General features: G+C 41.4%; 2 protein-coding genes and 1 non-coding gene across 6 annotated transcripts in view; 1 reads left to right on the top strand and 2 right to left on the bottom strand.

Moving 5' to 3' along the window:
• NDUFAF2 (NADH:ubiquinone oxidoreductase complex assembly factor 2) overlaps positions 1-988 on the bottom strand; it is a 198,576-nt gene extending 197,588 nt beyond the window's left edge. The window contains exon 1 of the mRNA XM_075541066.1: positions 804-988. Within this exon, the coding sequence (XP_075397181.1) occupies positions 804-930 (127 nt within the window). The 5' untranslated portion in view covers positions 931-988. The remainder of the gene's footprint in view (positions 1-803) is intronic.
• Positions 989-1,125: 137 nt separating this feature from the next.
• ERCC8 (ERCC excision repair 8, CSA ubiquitin ligase complex subunit) overlaps positions 1,126-20,216 on the top strand; it is a 58,468-nt gene continuing 39,377 nt past the window's right edge. The window contains exons 1-5 of one of the 4 annotated variants that reach the window (XM_075541063.1): positions 1,214-1,257; positions 10,134-10,229; positions 14,238-14,398; positions 15,764-16,669; positions 19,203-19,304. In XM_075541063.1, coding sequence (XP_075397178.1) covers positions 19,204-19,304 — 101 coding nt within the window. In that variant the 5' untranslated portion in view covers positions 1,214-1,257; positions 10,134-10,229; positions 14,238-14,398; positions 15,764-16,669; position 19,203. Of the gene's footprint in view, positions 1,258-10,133; positions 10,230-14,237; positions 14,399-14,422; positions 16,670-19,202; positions 19,305-20,216 lie in introns of those variants that run through there. The other 3 variants (XM_075541064.1, XM_075541062.1, XM_075541065.1) reach the window with 3 other exon arrangements.
• LOC142441842 (U2 spliceosomal RNA) lies at positions 13,705-13,894 on the bottom strand. The gene has a single exon (XR_012783160.1). It is a non-coding gene; the product is annotated as a U2 spliceosomal RNA (small nuclear RNA).

The following is a 20,216-nucleotide window of genomic DNA, read 5'->3' as shown; positions in this document are numbered from 1 at the left end:
TATCTAACAAAAATTCTAGAGGATCAAGCCTAATGACAAATACATCAGATAAACCAAAATAGAAACAAAACACAATTACAGAAAATGCTATCATTTTGATCTTCTATAGTCAATGCCCAGTTTCTTCCCAACTCTACTTCGTGAAGAATACTACGCAAGCACAGCTTGCTCTTACAGAGTCACATTCTTCGAACTGAACTTAATAGGATTCTTGGAATGCAAATTGGTGGGAAAGAAAACACGAAACATGGCGAGGGGGGGTGTTACCTCATTGTCACACTTTCGGGGTGAATGGATCTACATCTGAGAAGTTTTGTTTAGGTTTGGGAGGATGGTGGCCCGCGGGGCCAAAGATGGTAAGAAAGAGGAAATTGGAGACGCTCAAGACACCCCTCCTCAGTTACACATTTCAACCTTGAGTCACAAGAGGGACACCTGAGCAGAGAACTCCACTTGCCAGCCCTCCGGAGCCACCAAGGGTGTGCCCTTGTCTGCGATGCCCCAGGCTGGAGGGTCCTTGGCGGGCGAGCACTGCTGCGCCCGGAGGAAGGGGGTGAGCTGCTGCCGGGCGCCACCAAGGCGCTGGGACGCAGGGACAGTGCCGCAGAGCCGGGCGGGGGCGTAACACCACTCGGCGACCGGAGCCTGGAACCCAGAGCCAGGCCGGGAAAAGGCTGGGCGCTCAGAGTGACGGGCGCGGTGGGGGAAGGAACTCCAGGTGTCCCTCCAGTGACATCCTAAATCTGTGCGTGGCTTTGGTGGACGAGCCACTCACCTCAGCCTCAACCTAGTGTGGCCCTCACCTCTCCAGTTCTTGTACTCCGGGATGTAGTAGTATTTGTTCCCGAACTGGTCCGTGCCCACGTGCTGCCTCACTTCCTTCGACAGCGCTTGCCACATCGAACGAAACCAACGCTGAGACCACGCCATGCCGCCCGCGCCAGGCTCACCGGGAGCGCGCAGGCCGACTGCCGGCCCCAGCTGAAGGACCGCCCCCGCCGCTGACCCCGCCCCCCGGAGACCAGCCCGCCTCCTTTCCCGCACCCCGAAACAACGCCGCTGACTATTGGTCACATTGATCTACGGCTAGGCCAATGAACACACGGCTCTTACAGCGCCCCGCCCCCTCCGAACTCTGTCATGGCGGCGTCCTGTTCTCAAGTTGCGGTGAAGGGACGGGATGCTTGGGTTTTTAACAGCGCGGCAAATCGGTTTGGACGACCCTCTGCACCTCCGCCGAGCAGAGTCCACACGGAGGTAACGAATACTTTACTTTTACAAACCGGCCAATTAAAATCCGGTCCTTGCTCCACATCTTTCCGCCCCATTCTCTCTGTCTCGCCTCTCAACTCGACATTGTATTCTGCTTCTTCCTGTGTTGTTGAGAACTTGGATGCCTTTTATATACTCGTAGAACTTAATAGCTTGTGGGCGCATGAGAGGCAGCCATGGTGGCGCAAACGGTTAAGCGCTCTTTACAGGCCCTCACTGCGGATTTGAACCGCATTCAGAGGCGACTGATAGTAAGGCAGTAAAGATTTAGGCTCGGAAATCCAGGGGCAGTTCTACCCTGTTGTGTAGAGTCGACATTGACTCGATGGCAGTGAGAAAAAAGGCGGCTAGTGGTGTAGTGGGTCACACTTTGAGTTGTAACCACAAGTCGGGCAGTTCAAATCCTCCTGCTGCTCCGGGGCAGGAAGATAAGGCTGTCTGCTCCTGTGAAGATATAAAGTCTGGGAAACCCCAAGGGATAGTTCTTCGCAGTCAAAATTGAGTCAGTATGGGTTGGGATCAAAAGCGGGAAGTTTGGTTTTGAGAGGCGCCTAGGTCAAAAGGTCCGTTGATGTGCTTCCAAAAGGGCACACCCTTGGAAACCCTCTGGAGTGGGCATTTTGTTTCCCCTGAAAACTTTGCACAAACAAGATTACTGTGAGTGGGAAACAACTCGAGCACAGCTAACAGCAAGGTGGCTGGGCTTGCAAACGAGTTCACATCCAGACACAATGATTCTACATGAGGATACATTTTCATTTTACTTTCTTTCTTCCTCCTTTTAACACCCTACACACACAAGCACCCACTCACAAGAAAAAACTTTCTTGCAAACATTCACTCATTGGTCGTTAGTGAGTTACATGTACAGTAGGACCATAAGCCAGAAATTAAACATTTAGCGTGACTAGTGAAGAGAGTTGGAGACAGGCGCTATTGACCAGAGATTGGAGTAGTAGGCAGAAACTAAATGAGAAATAACTTGGGAGGTATGCAGGGTAGAATAAATAATAACTAAGGAGTCCTGATGGCGTTGTGTTTACACATTGAGGTGCAGTCCACACGGTCAGCAGTTCAAAACCACCAGTTCCTCTGAGAGGATTAAATGGGTCTTTCTGCTCTCATAACTAGATACACCCTCAGAAACTCACAGAGCCAGTCCTACCCTGTCCTATAGGGGCATTATGAGTCACCATCAACTAGATGGCAGGGAGTTGGGATTTGATTGCCTCTTGCAGACCTGATGGCACTGTTGGGTAAGCCTTAGGCTGTTGACTATTCAAACCCAGCTGGTCCTTGAGAGAAAGATGAGGCTCTGCTTTAGTAAAGATTTCCACGTCAGACACCCAGCACAGATCTACTGCGAGTTAGAGTCAGCTCTGTTGGCGTGGGTTGGATTTGGATGGCATTTTGCGTCTGGAGAATGGCTGGAAGTTGAGGGCCAGCCTGGGAACCAGCCTAGGTAACTCTTGCCGTTGCAATTCACCAGGAGAGGCTTGATGGAATTCTGGGTGGTAGTTGTAATAAAGAGAGTGTAGACTTTAAAAAGATTTGATCAGTCGGCCATGGAAAGTGACTGGATATATGAATGATGAAAAAAGAATCAACAATGGTTCTCAAATACATGACTAGTATAACAGTGTATATGATGGTGATATGCTCTAAAATTGAGTCTTCCACAACCTCTAAAATTGGGTTTTCCAAAATTTCCAGCAAATTTTGTAGCACATAGGGTAGCTAACCTGCGCCATGTTGATTTTGTCATGATACTCCTTTTGGATAGTCCAGGACACAGGTGCATGTATGAGTTTGGTGCTCAGAAGAAATTTTAACATTTTTAATATAATGTGGTTCATGAGGGAGAGACGAGACACTGTTTGCCCAGAACACTGTTTGCAGAAGAACAGACTGAATGAACTGAAAAGGGGGAGCCAGAAGAATCATCATGTGGGGGATCACTTTGAAGATAGAAAATTACAACTGGAGGTGAGAGATTGGGTACACATAAAATTAGTATTCATATAAGTGAATATATTAAAGCTATGTTTCTTAAAAATTCTCACAACTAGCCAATAGATAACATGATGATAAATTGAGAAAGACTGAAGTTGTCAAGAATTTCTCTTTTTTCCTTTTTTTTTAAATTGGAGTTAATACATATTACATAGTTAAATCCTATTACATAGTTCAATAACATCAAACAGTCTTGCACAGTTGCTTCCACAATTAGTTTCAAAGCATTCTTTTCCTTCTTGGGCTCTTTGACATCGGCTCCCATTTACCCCCTCCACCCCGCCACCACCATACTCCCTCCCCACCACACCACCCGAAACCCTTATTCTACTTGCTGTCCCTGTAGGTTCATCAATCCTGGGTTTCATAGACTGGAAAACATATTTAGCACAAATCAGGAGGGTGACCCTAATGACATAACACCTCTGAGATAAACGCCAATATGAACAAACAAACAAAATGCAGAAAATGTTGAAAACCAGATCAGGCCCACATACATCAGAGGGAATCACCTGACAGCGTCCTAACTGTGTAAGTCAGGCTTATTTTGATCTTCACAGTCATCTCTCCAGTGCACTCTGTGGAGTCACCACTTGCCTCCCATCCCTCCTTCATGGATCGAGGGAAGTCACCGGAGGTTTATTTCCTGAGTAGTTCCCAGAAATGCATCTTGGGCTCCCACTGTCATCCATAGCCTTCTGTGAACCAGATTTGCACAATTTAAGCTCTGATAGTGCCCCCTCCTTTGACTTACAATCTTCGGCGACTGATGATGGTGGGCTTCTTCCATGTGGATTTAGTTGACATCTCACATAGATAGCTGCTTGTTTGGAGACAAGCCTTTAAGATTCCAGATGCTATTTTATCTGATTGCCAGACACCATCTAATTTCTTCACTGCATTTTGCTATAGCACCCATATCTTCTGTATTCTGTTCCTGAGGGTGAATATCGAGAAGGGCCATGATGTAAGAATTAATTGTTGTTTAGTTCAAGCTAGGATTTAGTGTGAGCCCTAAACACATTCCTAGATTTATGTTGTCGTTTCTTTCTGCTTTTGGCTCCTTTTCAAAACCTTCTTGTTAATTTGTGGTAGAGAGTCCTATCCCCCTGAAGCATAACAATCTTTGTTAATTTTGTCTTTGATTAGCCCCTGGTGCTAATTTTTTAAAGGCCTGTTGAGAAAGGTATATTGGGCAAATGCAGGCTAACTCCATATCACAGTACCTGAATTATTCACTTGTGCAAAGTCAGTCCTTTCAAGGATGAACACTATACAAATAGTGGGGGTAATTGTCAGGGAAATTTTACAATAGTATTCACTGAGAATGTCAGTCACAGGTTTGCCGGAATAATTACATATCTTAATACAGAATGCAGGGCATTAATGTAGCAAGACCATGTTTGTCTGCCTCCCAACAATTCAACAGTCCTGGGACAGCTGTCTTCCCCTTCCTCCGACACCATGAAGGCTTTCATTTTACTTGAGTCCACAGTCAGCACTCGTGGAAGCGGAAGTAAAAAAAATCAAATGACATATTTCACTGGGCAAATCTGCACAAGATGTGTTTAAAATGTCAAAGAGCAAAGATGTCACTGAGGACAAAGATGCCACTTGACCCAAGCCAACCATGATATGTTCAGCCACCTCAAATACCTGTGAGAGCAGGACAATGAATAAGGAAGACAAACTGAAACTAGGCGAGGCTAGTTTCTGCAGAAAGGCATCATTCTTGGAAAAGTAAAGGGAGCGCCTCAGTGCTGCGGCAGTGGATTCGACGTGACGATTGTGAGGATGCAGCAGGGTCAGGCAGGTTTCTTTGTTGTTTGTCGGATCGTTATAAGTCAGACCCTATGTGATGGCACCTAATGACAACATGTTGGGGGAGGGGATTCAAGCAAGGAATGTTTTCCTTTGCCTTTATTTATGTTGATAATGTTTAGTTGCCATAAAAAGCACATATTTCTGTTGTCATCTGCAAAAGCATCACATAGAAAAGGTTTTAGAAAGAAATGATGATTTCAGTGGTGTGTTAGTCTGGGTAGACTAGAGAAACAAATCCATAAACACACTTGAATATAAAAAAGAGATTTATATACAAGAGCAATTGAATGTTGAGAAAACATCCCAAGCCAGTTCAGTCCAAGGCCATAAGCCTGATATTAGCCCATATGTCTAATAACCAATCTATAAAGTCCTCTTCAAACTCACAAACACATACAATGAAGCCAAATGCAGGACAATCACAAGCCAGTGGGTAGAAAGTCTTTGGGTCCAGTGTTGTTGTCAGCATCTCAGTGCTGCCAGGGGTCTCTCTGTGGCTTCTCTGGCTTCCGAGGTCTGGTTGCATCCATGTGACTTGTCTTCTGCAATGTCTCCCAGGGAGTAGCAGAGAGAGAGAGAGAAGTGTCTACCACCTCCAAAGAAGAAGTACGAGAATTCTCAGGAGAAGGCCATGCCCACACAGAGGTCTCATTGACTCTCTCCAGATTGACAGCCTAGACTCCACCCCTACACTCTTAATCCTTAAATTGACACCAGATTAGGTGACTACCACAAGTGGGAAAATTTTAGGATAGTTATTTTCTGATGAAAACATTGAAGAGCATTATTGCAGACCATCATATAGCGATTCACTGGTTGTGTTAGGCCAGGTTGTCTAGAGAAACAAATCCAGTGACACTAATCAACATATAAGAAAAAGCTTTATATCGAGAGGTAATTATATGAGTCCAACTCAAGTGCATCAGACCGATACTGCCCCTGAGTCCCTTTTCAGACTTTTGGAGCCATATGCAGTGAGTGATACAGCGTGCAGGAAGACCATAGGCAGGTTGGTGCAGTCATGCGGCTCCATGGTGTGTGGAACCTTGGCGGCACTCAGCGTCGGTGGCAGTACAGGCAAGCAGGAGGGCAAAGGGGCAGAGAGCATAAGCGGTTCCCAGGGTCTCACACTCTTAGACCATAGAGGAGGTGCCATCAGCCTGGAACCTGATGCACAGGTTTGACTTCCCTCAAAGCCAGGAATGTCTAGTTGACACAAAATCCTTCAACAACCACTGTGTTCTAGAGAAGCACTATCCAGGTTCAAATGAGGTTTAGCTGTGTTAAATTGGGCAAATGCAGGAAATGCTTTTTGTGATACTGCCTGCCACTTGTGTTACCTCCCCTTACACTTTTTAACCACTGAATACAATGTCAATGAATAGTAGCCTCTCACTAAGTAACTTAGTTATTGCTCAGGGCCAGACAGCTAATAATTACTAGATTGGATATTTGAATTTAAGACCTAACTGTCTCCCAGGAGACAAAGGGCCATGGATATCTTTAAGTTAGCCTCTTGAAATTGAAATGATCTCCAAAATGTTTATTTGTACTGCTCCTGTAAATATAAGAAAGCGGCCACTTGTACGTTTGCCAACACTAGGTGCTGTCCTTAAATTAGAAAACAAAAACAAGCTCAATTTGACATGCCCAGAGTATTTTTTATTTTATTTAAAATAGAAATCTTTTGTGATCTATAATGAGTTTAAATATTATCCTGGGTATCGTTTGTTGCTATTCAGCCAGTTCTAACAGCAACCTCATGAAACTGCTGCCCAGCGTTTTCAAGGTTGTGACCTTACAGGGCGGAAGGCAGGGCCTTTCCTTGGATAGGTTTGAACTGCCAGCCTTTCTGATAGCTGTTCAGACCATCACTCACCCCGTATTCTGGTTCAGTTCAGGTAAATTCTAATAACATTTCTTAATTAACATTCAATATCACATTTTTGTGGTGGCAATTGAAATGGGGAAAGTGAAAAGACATGAAACACATTTAAGAAGTACATCGATTGTACTTATTAATTGATTGGATTTAGTAATTGTATTGGATTTAGTAATTAATTGTACCTATTAATTGATTGGATTTAGTAAATGATGAAAAAGAATCAGCAAAGTTTCTCAGGTATTTGGCTTGCATAACTGAATGATGGTTAGCCTTTAAATATCAGAAATTCTATTCATGTCTTAGTTCCATTATTTGTTGATAATTTTTCTTTTTACATATTTAATTGATTTTATTTATTAAATATTGTTGAGCTGAATATACCCATTTTATATTTCCAAGTGTTTGTAAGGTATCAGGGCTACTTAAATACTTCAGGGAAATTTTAAAAAAAACAACCCTAAATGCTGTAATTTAATTTTTGACCACTAGGTGTCATCATTGAAGTGTTTTGTCAAAAGATAGCTAATGTATTTTCTTTTTCATTTTAAACTTTTTATCATGAATTAATGAATATTTACAGAGCAGAGCGTACATCCGTTTTACATTCTACAAGTAATTCACACATTGTTTAACTCATCCATTCCAATCCCCTCAATTTTCCATCTCTTATTCAACTTTTTCCTGTTCGTTTTCTTTCCTAACCCTCTGAATTTTGGTCCTTGGGTAGATGCTGCAGCTCTGATCGTGTGTGGTAGATAATTCCATCACAAGGTTCCATTCCTAACCTGAAAGGAGACTAACATAGTCTTTGGGAGTCCGCCTGTCTCTATCCTACCAGTAAGCCTGGTCTCCTAAGATTTTGAATTTTATTCCATGTTTTTCTCCCCGTGTATCCACGATCTTCCAATGTGACCCTTTCCGGAGCAGTTGGTTGTGGTGGCTGTGCACCATCTAGTTCTTAGGCTCTCAGTTGCGGAGACTGGTTTTTGCAAGATCCTTTACATTTAGTGCACTGGACTAATTGTTTCTACGTGCTTTTGTTTTGCCTTATCTTTCATTCTTCCAGACAGAGAAAGACTGGTGAATGCATCTTAAATGTCTAATAATAAGCTTTTAAGACCCTATTTGCCCTTCATCCAAGTGGGATGTACAACATTATTATCTTTGTGAACTATGGTGTGCTAATAGGCCCTTGTCTCCCTTGAGACTGGTCCTGGTCCCCCAGGTATGCTCCACCACATTCATGGGTGTATTTATAGCAAAGGTAAATATACATTTGCAAATATATACTGTCAGATCTATGTATATACACGGGTATACTCCTGCACTATTTACATGTGGGTGAATGTTTGTCTAGGTATCTACTCGTGGCTCAACACTATTGCAGGTTGGTGTATACAATAGCATTTGCCTCTGTTAACTCCTGTCAACCTCCCAATGCCTTGCCCTGTTTCCCCCGTTTTGCACCCACCTCCTGTGGGAAACCAAAAAGTTATTCCTCAGGCTGTCCCCCCAGAATGCCAAACCTAAGGTGCTGACTATACACTTGGAGGTTATCTGCCTGAAGCTTATCAGCGATCTAGAGCAATCAGACCTTATAGTCTGTCCCACCCATAGGCAGAGCCCACTCTCTTCTGATAAGGATAATGGATTGTTCCCCTGAAGGAGAGCCCAAAGACACCTAAAGTCAAGCCAGCTCAGTGACAACCAAGATTAGGCTGCCATCTTGACTCTAGAGCCGCCCATTTTGTTACATATGTGCTTTCCTGACACATGTATGCCTCTAGTACCCCTTCCTATTGCATGTGTACCCCTAAATCATCCCCCTCTAGTCACGCATATGCCCACCTCTTCCTATTATGTATGTGGTTACCTGTAATAAAGGGGGCTTACACACCCCTAGAGTGTATATAAGCCTTGGTTGGAAATATATTCTTTTTCACCGATCTGGCTCCTGAAGTCGTGGTGGTCCCAGAGGTGAGCATTCACCTGCTTATCTGATGTCTCTTTAATTTTTGCTTTATCTTATCTGATGTCGCTTTAATTTTATGCCTCAAGTATACAACCGCCCCTTGGACCCATTCGATTGTGGGGGCTGGTGCCCCACAATCTCCCTGTGGTTGAATGCTGTATTCTCCTTTGCTACAGTTAAAAACTGTCTACCGTCCAGCGTGTGACTTCCCCTCCCCTCTCATCCCCTCCCACCCAGATACCATTTTGTTCATAAAAATTTGCTTCAGTCTCTAAATCTGTTAATAGAAACAACATAAAACAGATATTTTAAATTTTAAGAAAATGTTTCGGGAGAAATTATTTGTACGTAGTTGATATATATTTTTTAATCATTTTATTGGGGGCTCATACAGCTCTTATCACAATCCATACATCTATCCATTGTGTAGCACACATTTGTACATTTGTTGCCATCATCAGCAAAGACCCAGAACAAAAAATCATATTGACGTGAATGGGGGGGGGTGCAGAGTGGAGACCCAAAGCATCTGTAGACAATTTAACATCCCCTTATAGAAGGGTCACAAAGAAGAGATGAGCTAGTCAGGGTGCAGTATAACATTGATGAACCATACAACTTTCCTCTAGTTCTTAAATGCTCCCCCACACACATCATGATCCTAATTCTACCTTACAAATCCAGCTAGACCAGAGCATGTACACTGGTAAAGACAAGAGCTCCCAACACCAGGAATCTAGGACAGATTTACTCCTCAAGACTAATCCTGAGAGTAGCGATACCAGGAGGGTAAGGGAAAGGTGGGGAGAGAAGGGGGCACCAATCACAATGACATACTTATAACCCCCTGCCTGGGGACGGACAAGAGAAAAGTGGGTGAAAGAACACATTGATCAATGTAAGACATAAAAAATTAACAGTTTATAAATTATCAAGGGGGAAGGAGGGGAAAAATGAGAAACTGATACCAAGGGCTCAAGTAGATATTTTAAAAATGTGTACAGGTTCTTAAAATTAAACCAAATGTAAATGTCTGTAGATGTATGTGGATGAAGATAAAAGCACCACTTGCATTTCTTGTACTAGCTGTAATTTGGGGAAGTAAGGACATTTTTATGTCATTACTGAAGTGTAATCTTTCTTTTTATTTTGGCATGTTTCCTGAAGGGTTTTGGGGCTGGAGTTAAACAAGGACCGAGATGTTGAAAGGATCCACGGCAGTGGAGTTAATACCCTCGACATTGAGCGTGTGGATGGAAGATAGTAAGTCTCTTCTAACTTTTCCTTCTAAGTGAAACACTGGAAGATCTTTCTTTTTCCCAATCTTTTTAATGCAGTATTATTTCAAGTAGTACCGACCATCATATTGACAAAATTCAGCCAATACATCAGAGCCAGAGTGGGTTAAACATTGGGATGCTAACCGAAAGGATAGCGGTGTAAACCCACCTACTATCCACAGGGAGCAAAGGCTCCCATAAGATCTACAGCCTCAGTAGAAGGCAAATGTTTTGAGAATGATGATGGCAACAAATATACACATGTGCTTGACACAATGGATGGATGTATGGATTGTGATAAAAGCTGTAAGAGCTTTTTTTAAATGATTTTTAAAAAACATCTACAGCCTCGGAAACCTTGTATGGCTACCTCTACTCTGCCCTACAGAGTTTCTGTGATTCAGAATGGACTCCATGACCATGGGTTTGAGTTAGGTTTTATTGTCAATATCGCCAATGAACACTGAAAGTCAAGAAACACTGAAACAGAACTTTTGAAATTTCTAGTGTATGTCTTTCAGTGCTCTTTAATTTTAATTCTTTTTTGACTCGTGTCTTATTGAGTTTGGAAGGAATTTGACATAGTAAGTTAAGCTTCTCATTTTACAATTTCAACAAAAATTGTTCAGTGAATGTTTCGCTGATCATAATGCATCAACATTCTTTTTGTGTTGTTCCATTTCTAGTACTTGATACACATGTCAGAGTAAAACCCCTACCCACCCAATCTCCCAGTCCCAAACAGCCAGCTGTGACCCTGTTAGCACCCTGAGCCTCTGGGTTTTCAAACTTTGGAGAAGAATGTGTGTTGCTTTAGTGCTAGGTGGAGTATTTCGTATACTCATATGTCCATTGGATTGAATTTGCGTAGGGTTTTATTAAGGCTCTCAATGCCCTTTGTGATGATCTTTTTAGATACTCTGTTTATAATTGGAAGTGAGGTTTGTTACTCTGTTACTGCAGTTGCCTGTTTATACTGCCATATTAGTCTTTTTTGTTTCGTGTATTGTGGCACATTATTGATATTACCTCTTCTAAGGTTAGATAATAACCCTGTTATTTAAGCAGTTTGAAACCACCAGCTGCTTCTCGGGAGAAAGATGAGGCTTTCTACTCCCTTCAAAATTCGCAGTCTGGGAAACCCACAGGGGCAGCTCTACCCTGTCCATAGTGTCACTGTGAGATGACATCGACTCGATGGCATTGAGTAGTCATAGTAATATCCTTCTCTGTCTCTTGTAGGAGACTTTGATTTAAAGTCCGGTTTGTTTTCTGATATCTGTGTGGCCACCTTGATCTTATCTTGTGTACTGAACTTATGGAACCTTTCCATTCTTTCCCGTTCAGTCCACTTACATCCTGTGTCGAAGGTATTTCTTACAGACAGAAGAATAGGCCATGATTTTTCTCCAGCTTGCCACTCTCTGCCTTTTGTGTGACATGTTTAGACCATTTCCACTGAAAGTTATTGCTGAAATCCAACTGTCCACCCTAGCTCGAGCCTTGTGGTATTTGTATCTTCTTTGTCTTCTTCTGCTTTGTCTGTTTCAGTTTGTATCTGGCTATTTTCTTGTGGTGAACCCTATTGCTTCTTTTGAATGTTTATTATCGGTGGTTCCTGCGTGCATTACAACTTTTAGCGTAAGAACAGCAGTTGACATACAACCTTAACCTCAGCATTCCAACTTTACTTGCTCCTCTCCCTCTTTTCTGGTGGTTTGTCTCCATTCACATCAGTGTGACATTCATTCTGTTTACTTTGCACTTGTTCCTTACAAACGTGATTTTGTTTTGATTGCAGGATTTAGTGTTCGAGTATTTTCCCTGGAAATACCATATGTGGTTTTTTAATGATTGTCCCTGTTGTATTTTTTGATACGGGCCCCCCTCCCCTTTGTAGAGATTTGAGTATGTATGTAATGTTCTTGCCTTTCCATTTGGAGTACTGCCTTGAATAGTACTTGCACAGCTGGTCTGCCAAAACCAAAACAAACTGCTGCCATCAAGTCCATTCTGACTCATAGGGAATCTCTACATATACACGAGAGGGTACCCCCAAAAATGAAATTTTGTTTTACAAAGCTATGTGTTTAGTTTTTTTAATTAAACAACCTTATCGCCTTCAAAGTACTCTCTTAATTACACTTAATACATTTATCAAATCTGCGATTCTATTTTTGGAAACAGTTTTCAAACTATTCTGTTTGGATGGCTGACAGCACCTCCCTTGTTTTTTTCTCTTTACCCCTTCAACATCATCAATTCATTGTGCTTTCATGTCCTTCTTTTCTCATGGAAACAAAAAGAAGTCCCATGGAATGAGGTGAGTAAGGTACAGGGAGCAAGAGAGGCATGCTGTTTTTTTGCCAAAAACTGACGCACTGAGATGGCTGCGTGAGCAGGTGCCTTGTCACAGTGGCAAAACCAGTCCTCCATCTGCCACCAATCAGGCCTTTTCTTGTCACACACTGTTAATGCAATCTTTTCAGAACCTCTAAATAGAAAGCTTGATTTACAGTCTAATCTGGTGGAATGAACTACAAATGTACTACAAATCGACAATTTCATCCATTTGGGAAGTTGATGGACGTCCAGAACGAGGTTTGTCATCAATTGACATTTCACCTGTGTTGAAATGAGAAAACCACTTGTACACTTGAGTTTTTCCCATACGAGTGTCCTTGTAAGCTGTTTTCAACATCACAAAAGTTTCTGTGGCATTTTTTTTTAAGCAGGAAACAAAATTTCACAGCCACACGCTATTCCATTAAATCGGTTATCCCAAAAACAAGGTTCCAGCAAAACTGCTTTTACGGAAAGATTCACTGTGACTAGGAAGAACCTTGCCAGGTGACGCCATTGGGTGCACTGTCAGAGCGAGTTGCTTGCTACTTGCTTAGTGGGAAGACTGCATACTCTCAAAGCTCTGCTCTACCCAGAGCAATTCCAGGTTTTGGGGGTACCCTCTCATATGTGTATAGTTTCAGTACTGTACATCTTAATAGACATATATATCCCCCTTTCCCTCTCAGAATGGTCTTCGATGTTGCAGCCAGTGAACGCCTAACCCACGGTGCCACCAAGGAAAAGCTGGTTTTGTAGTAGAATATTCTTAAAGCTTCTGCTAAGGAATCTCTTGATTTTTCTCCTCACTTTCAATTCACACAAATTTGCTGGATAAAATTCCTCTTTGGAAATTGTTTTCATTTAGTATTTTATATACAGTAACATAAAACTCAATTCTGATTCATAGCGAGCCTGTGAAAAGTCAAACTGCCTGTGGGTTTCCAAGGCTGTATATCTTCACAGGAGAGCTGCTGGCCTTATTGGTAGCAGGTGAACGTGTAACGCACTCTGCCACAACCCTTTATGTATAAAACAAAGCTCAAAACTCACTATCATTGAGTCAATTATGACTCAGCAATCCTTTTTTTTTTTTTTTTTGGCCTCCCTCCCCGAGAGGATGCACCATTCCTGGAAGTACTGCAATACCAGGTCGATGCGTGGAGTGGACGGAGCAAGCTCCTATTTCATCTCCCTGCTCCAAAAGCCCATTGAACATATTGTCCTTGGATAGAGGACGCATCAGATATAAGTTGATAAGAACAGATACTACACTTAATCTTAGCCAAAAGGCCGAGAACCGATGACTCAGCGATCCTATAGGACCTCTAGGACAAACTCAAACTGTTCTGTGGGTTTCTGAACCTGTAACTTTTTTTTTTAATAATCATTTTATTGGGAGCTCATACAACTCTTATCACAATCCATGCATCCATCCATTGTGTCAAGCACATTTGTACATTTGTTGCCATCACCATTCTCAAAATATTTGCTTTCTACTTGAGCCCTTGGTATCAGCTCCTCATTTTTACCCCTCCTTCCGTGCTCCTCCCTTCCTTGTGACCCTTGATAATTTACAAATTATTATTATTTTGTCATATCTAACACTTTCCGATGTTTATCTACTTTTCTGATGTCAATCTCCCAGGGAGAAGATTATATGTGGATCCTTGTAATCAGTGGCCCCTTTCCACCCCACCCTCCCGGTATCACCACTCTCACCACTGGTCCTGAAGGGGTCATCTGTCCTGGATTCCCTTGTTTCCAGTTCCTATCTATACCAGTGTATCCTCTGGTCTAACCAGATTGGTAAGGTAGAATTGGGGTCATGGTAGTGGGGAGGGGAGGGAGCATTTAAGAACTAGAGGAAAGTTGTATGTTTCATCATTGCTACAGTGCACCCTTACTGGCTCATCACCTAAACTGTAACTCTTTAAAGGAGTTGAAAACCACATCTTTTTTCTTGGAGCGGCTAGTAGTTTTGAACTGCTAACCTTGTTTGCAGTCTAGTGCATAACCCATTCTAACACCAGGGCTTGAACTTGGGGTATTTTATTTGTTGTTGTTTACTTAAAATTTTTAATACTGATTGTGTGGGAATATTTTCAGAGTGGGTATTCTAGTGGCACAGTAGCCAAGCTCCCGGCTGCCAGTTAAAATGCCAGGGCTGCTGTTCAGAGTGGAAAGATGAGACAGCAAAGACTCCCAGCCCTGATAGCCCCACAGGGCAGCTCCTGCCCCTATCCACCTCCCCCCCCCACCCCAACCGTGTGTCAGGATTAACCCAGTGACAGTTATGGACATGATATACCAATAGAGGGCACACCTCTCCTTAGGTTTCTGACTGCTTGATCTCACAAATTCAGCACGCATGCCTAAGGGGTGGGGTTAGTAGGTTATGTGGCAAGCACGGGGGCCGGACCTTCCTGTGGCAAAGGGGGGTTTGTGTCTTTCCTGCCTGGGCACTCGTGTCCCACTGTGGCAAGGAGTCCATTTCTTCTCCTGGGACTCAACGCCTCAGCTGCCATCCAGTGTTTTGAGGTCTCAGTCTAGGCTTGGTTTTATTCATTGTTCAGTGTGTTGGTTGCTGTGGGAGTAAATGGGAGCATATGTTCATTTTGCCATCTGCTTCACTCTCCTAGATGCACTTTCCAACATAATTACTCCTCGCATGGCATCTAGCGGGAAACCCTTGTAAAAGCAGAGGTAGCATTTGGAGAATGAGATTTGAAGCAAGCCAGTTTTGTATTTGCATTCCCTGGCCCTACCATTTATCATCTATGTAAACTTGTTCAATCTGCCTGCCGCGCTCTCCTGTCTCAGCACCTTATGTGTACAGTAAGGAGCCCTGGTGGGCCTGTCAAGTAAGCAGGCACTGGCCTGCTAGCTGTAGGGTCAGCAGTTCAAACCCACCAGCTGCTCCATGAGCTGTTTGTTTCCTTAAAATTTTTAGTCTCAGAAACCCTATGTACGGTCCCTATGAGATATTGTCGACAAGATGGCAATGAGTTATCTATGCAGTGGGGAAAATAATAGTGACCTAGCAAGTTTGTTGTGAGGATTAATTGAGATGATAACTGGCACTTCACAAATGGTTGTCACCTCCACTGGTGCTGTTCCTGAAAAGCGGCATCACCTGCATTCATGCCCCTTTCTTCCTGTCTCACACAACAGCCCCAGTGCTTTGAAAAATGCAAATCCGAAGATGGCAGCTCCACACTGGAAACTCATCATGACCCCACATTGCTCTCTCAATGAAGGTCAAAATCACATGCAGTGTATAATTAGACCAAGTGTAAAAGTTGGTTTTAAATTATTTTTTTTATTTGTCCAGGGTAGTCCTAATATATCTCCACTGTCCCTGTCATACAATGATTAGTAAGTGCCCCCGTGTTTTTCTGCTTTATTATGAAGTGTTGTTATTTCCATTGCTGTAAGCCAGGGTAGGCCTCTTTTGTTTGTGGCCAGCTTCCTTGTGGTCTGACTGGTGAACAAAGTAAGCAGGTTCCCACTTAACACATGGTTACATCTGAAAGATGGCCAGCGATAGTTCTCTCCCGGTGACCTTTTCCAGGTGCAGCCTAACAGCGCCCACTCGGGGAGAGCTGCGGATCTGCGCTTAGGAAATGCATGCAGACTTGAGAGATAGCTATGTTTCTTGTCTTAGGTGTTGATAGGAAAACATCCAATACTACTACCCACTGCGTTTGGTGTAGTGGTCGATTGTGTGACCTATGAAGTACCTCTCCATTGACAGTCAGTGGAGAAGCAGGAAATTATATATTAAATAATATGTAAAGTATGTTTAAAAATACAAGCTGCAAAGCTGTCACAGAGAAAGGTCTGAAAACTATTGTTGCATTAATTTTTACCATTTGTTACATGGTAAAAGCTCTGATTGCCTTATTGTTTTCTAACATGATGGTTCTTAATGAGATGGATTGACACTGGCTGCAACAATGGGCCCAAACCTAGGAACTATTTGGAGGATGGAACGAGAGTGGGCAGTGCTGTGTTCTGCTGTGCATCCGTCAGGAATGGCGCCTAACAACAACACTTACTGTGCATTGAATCTTTTTGGTAGGCAAGAGAAATAGACCAAAGGAAACTGTATGTTTAAGTTGAATGGGAACTGTCTTGATGTTGATGCGTGTCTCATGCTCACAGTACATTCCCGCTGGGAGAACTGTAGTGTTGGCATGGAACGCCGGATGAGAACCGTAACAGAGTGGAAGCCGCATCTGGTCAGGAGGCGTTTATTTGCAAAATTAGAAGTTCCTTGTAAAGACTCCTTGAAAATTACAATTCTGTAACTGCGGAATGTATGTGTGTAACTCTTCTGTGAAACTGTGATCTTCTAAATGCTCTTTCAATTAATTTAATTCTTGATACAAAGTATTCTCGCCCCTGTGAAAACATGAAGTGAAGCCACCTCTTTTTTTTTTTTTGAAGCCTTCTCTTAATATGCTGACTTTTTGGCAGCCCTGTAAACAATTACCATGACATCACTGTAAGCCAATATAAGCAGGCACTTCAAATAAAAAGTCCATTAATTTCACTAATACTTCAGTGTTGTTTTTTGTTTGGGGGGGAGGGGTTGAGCCATCCTATCAAAGGTTAGATAACTGACATTTTTATAAATACCACTGTGAATCTAGTTAGGAAGTATAATGAAAATTAAGATAATTTGTTTTCACATTGATAATAGAACCATAGTGGCATGATAGAAGCTATAATCCATAGAGATAAAATATGAAGCAGAAACATTTTCAGAATGTCTTGGTGTATATCTAACTGTGTCTAAATAACCAGTAGTACTTTCCAATAAGGCATAAAGTTGTATTTATTAAAATTTGCAAGTATTTATCTATATATACAACTAGAGTAAATTACAAATTTTTACGAAGTTAATGTTGAATTTTAAAGTTTTTACTTTGAGTACGGCATTACTGGTTGTCTTCTTTGCTGCCCATCATTATCAATAAAATTCTAGAATTATTTGAGTCTTTAAGAAACTACTTTTAAGTAAACATAATTATACTACAAATTGGTTTTCATATTTTAAAAATATATCTAAAAATAGGGCTATTCATGCATGCTCCCTGTTCATGAACTCTTTGTAACTGATTCCCAACAAGATAAAGAACTTGTACCACAATGTGCATTCGCTTCATCACTGCGCACACAGTTGAGCTGAGCTGAGTTTTTTTGTTTTTGTCTTTAAGCAAGAGAGAAGTGAGTTTCTTTCTAGTACAAGGCCCCTACCTTGTCACAGGCACTTTTAAACACTACTTTGTGTTTAATTATATTTTTCAAAGTGAGGTAGAAATCTTTCATCAAAGAGTATAATCAATGAAATTTTCCGGGAAAATGACATTGGCAGCAAGTTTCAGAAATTTCCTCAAATCCCCTATTAAAATTAGCAAAAATTAAGACAGCAAAATCAGAAACCAGTGTTTAACACTGATAACGGACCTAATTCATGAGGCGTTGCCCCAATGCCCAAATCATGGATGAAAGGGGACAGACCCCAGAGGCCACCCTCCTCTTCCTTGCAACCCTATGAGCAGGTCCTGATTTGTTCTCCTACCTGAGTTCCTGCCTCGTGCACACTGGCTTCAGTCTTACAAACAGCCCTGGATCCCCAAACTAGAATAAGAATAGGTAATGAAGCAGTGATCAGAGTTATAACCATTTGTGATTTTATGAGGGGGCTTCAAACATGGGTGACAAAGTTCCATTATCAAAGTCCAATGAATGAAAAGGAACCTCACATTTATTGCTCTTTTAGGCATTGTAAAATAAATATACCACCTAACTTTTATCTTAACTTCACTTTTGTGAATTAGTTGACAATGTGCTCATTTTATAATTAATGAAAATCTCAAACAAATGAAGTAACTTTCCCAGGCTCAGCTGGTCTCAGTAGTCGTTGATCTTTGTATAATCACAATTACAATGTTTAAAATAGTTTAAAATACTATTTTAAATGTTTGATATTAATATTTAATAATGTTTAATAAAACATTTGATAATGTTTAAAATAGTTTAAAATACTATTGAATTTTCTTGAGGAAGTAATGTTTTCTATAATCTTTCAACTTTTTTGAAATCACAAAAGTACATTTTAAATGATTTTCTGTTGAATTTTGCTATATTCATTTTTGCAACAGTTTTATTGTCAGATAATTAGTTCGCTCACATCAAGAAGAGTTGGACAACCATCACTACCATCAGTTTTAGAACACTTTCTTCATTCCTTATTTAGCTCATCATTGTTAGCTCCCCATTTGCAGCCCCCCTGCCTCCCCTGCCGTACCCCCAGGAACTGTTAGTCCAGTTAGTGACTTCATACATCTATCTCTCCTGGATTTCATTCATGGAAAAACATTTAAAAACACACAAACAAACAAAACCTAACAAGAATAACAAAGTAAAACAGATGAAGACCTGATTGAGAAGAAAGAAAATATATTCATTTTTTCTAAATTTTGGAAATGTTAGTTTGTTATGGACTTCATGTATTTTTAAACTTGTAGACTACTAATTTTCAGACATTCATAAATAAGTGGACTATACAGAATGATGAATTAACATGGAACACTTTTCTCAGTATGTTGTCAGGTGGCTCAGATGGTGTGATTGTGCTTTATGACCTGGAGAACTACAGCAAACAACCGTACTACACATGTAAAGCTTTGTGTTCCGTTGGCAGGTGTGTATTAAAAACTTACTTCATGACTTTGTAAGTAGTTGTTGGTTGTGTATCAAATGCAAAACATGAAAATAATAGCAGCATGAATGGCTCTAGAAAATTGTTGAAATGACAAATTTATATGGCTATCTCTTTGACATCTTCTTGAAACCTTGAACCTAAATTTAGGTGTAGCTGGTCTTAATATGTGAATTCTCCAAAACAACTTTGGTATCAATTTTCAAAAAGGTTTCATGTAAAGGTTTGATTACACTCTTTTTTTCTATGCCTACCCCGGATAACTCAGTAACTGGTTACAGTTTCTTTCTGTTTTTTTGTTGTTATTTTTGGAGGGGGGGGTTACAGTTTCTAGTATTAGTATAGTATGACTCATTTATGAGTCTTTTTAGCTAGCAATAAATATAATCTAAATTAGGTATTTCAACTGATATTTTGACAAAGATTAAGGACTAGATACAATAAATGTTTAGCAGCCTCTCCCCTTTGCTCCTTCCAACACATACACACATCCCTCTATTCATCCAGAGCTTCTTAATTTGCCAGCCTACCTCAGTTCATTCAGATATTCCTGACTATACTTTTAATCAGCTTACCAATCTTAATATTTTTAATAAAAATACATCTAACACATTTGCCGGTTTAAATTTTTCTCTTGGGAGAATGATTTTTATGTCGCTAATAGAATGTGTAATTTTGTTGTTTGTTCATTCTGATCACTTAATTCTTTCTTGTCACTTGTATCTAACCTGATACTGAACCAGCCATTGGAGGAGTGTGAAAGAAATGGCTTTCAAGAGGAAAACCTTCATAAACCATCTAAGCAGCTGCTCGATATTAAGCTGTTTCCAGAGCCCTAGAATAAGTGCTTGACTCCAAGGAATATTTGCAAGAATGATGATTGCTTCCTGGTTC

This window comes from Tenrec ecaudatus, chromosome 2 (genome assembly GCF_050624435.1).
Source record: "Tenrec ecaudatus isolate mTenEca1 chromosome 2, mTenEca1.hap1, whole genome shotgun sequence".
Taxonomy (NCBI): Eukaryota; Metazoa; Chordata; class Mammalia; order Afrosoricida; family Tenrecidae; genus Tenrec; species Tenrec ecaudatus.
This window is presented reverse-complemented; position numbering and strand designations above follow the sequence as displayed.